Consider the following 414-nt stretch of genomic DNA (forward strand, 5'->3'; position numbering starts at 1 on the left):
CGAGACCACTGTTCCTGGTGCCCCGGGTGCGACCAGTGTTGTCCCTGGAGTTGCTGGCGAGACCACTGTTCCTGGTGCCCCGGGTGCGACCAGTGTTGTCCCTGGAGTTGCTGGCGAGACCACTGTTCCTGGTGCCCCGGGTGCGACCAGTGCCGTTCCTGGAGTTTCTGGTGAAACTACCGCTCCCAGTGTCCCTGGCGAGACTTCTGTTCCTGGTGTCTCTCCCGTTGCCCCTGGCGAGACTTCTGTTCCTGGTACTAGCCCGGCTGCTCCCGGAGAGACCTCGCCGCCTGGCGTTTCTCCTGTTGCACCTGGAGAGTCTGCTCCCTCGGGTGTTTCGCCCGTCGTCCCTGGCCAGTCTGCTCCCTCTGGCGTCTCTCCTGTCGCCCCTGGCGAGTCTGCTCCCTCTGGCGT

The 414-nt window shown here is 64.7% G+C and overlaps 1 protein-coding gene across 1 annotated transcript; it reads left to right on the forward strand.

Moving 5' to 3' along the window:
* cspA (putative cell surface protein) lies at positions 1–400 on the forward strand (the record flags this gene model as incomplete). Its single annotated transcript, XM_025715092.1, has 1 exon — positions 1–400. A coding segment is annotated over one exon (400 nt), but the record flags the coding sequence as incomplete, so codon positions are not given.
* Positions 401–414: the final 14 nt, after the last annotated feature.

The sequence above is a fragment of the Aspergillus ibericus genome, assembly GCF_003184845.1.
Source record: "Aspergillus ibericus CBS 121593 unplaced genomic scaffold BO80scaffold_61, whole genome shotgun sequence".
Classification (NCBI taxonomy): domain Eukaryota; kingdom Fungi; phylum Ascomycota; class Eurotiomycetes; order Eurotiales; family Aspergillaceae; genus Aspergillus; species Aspergillus ibericus.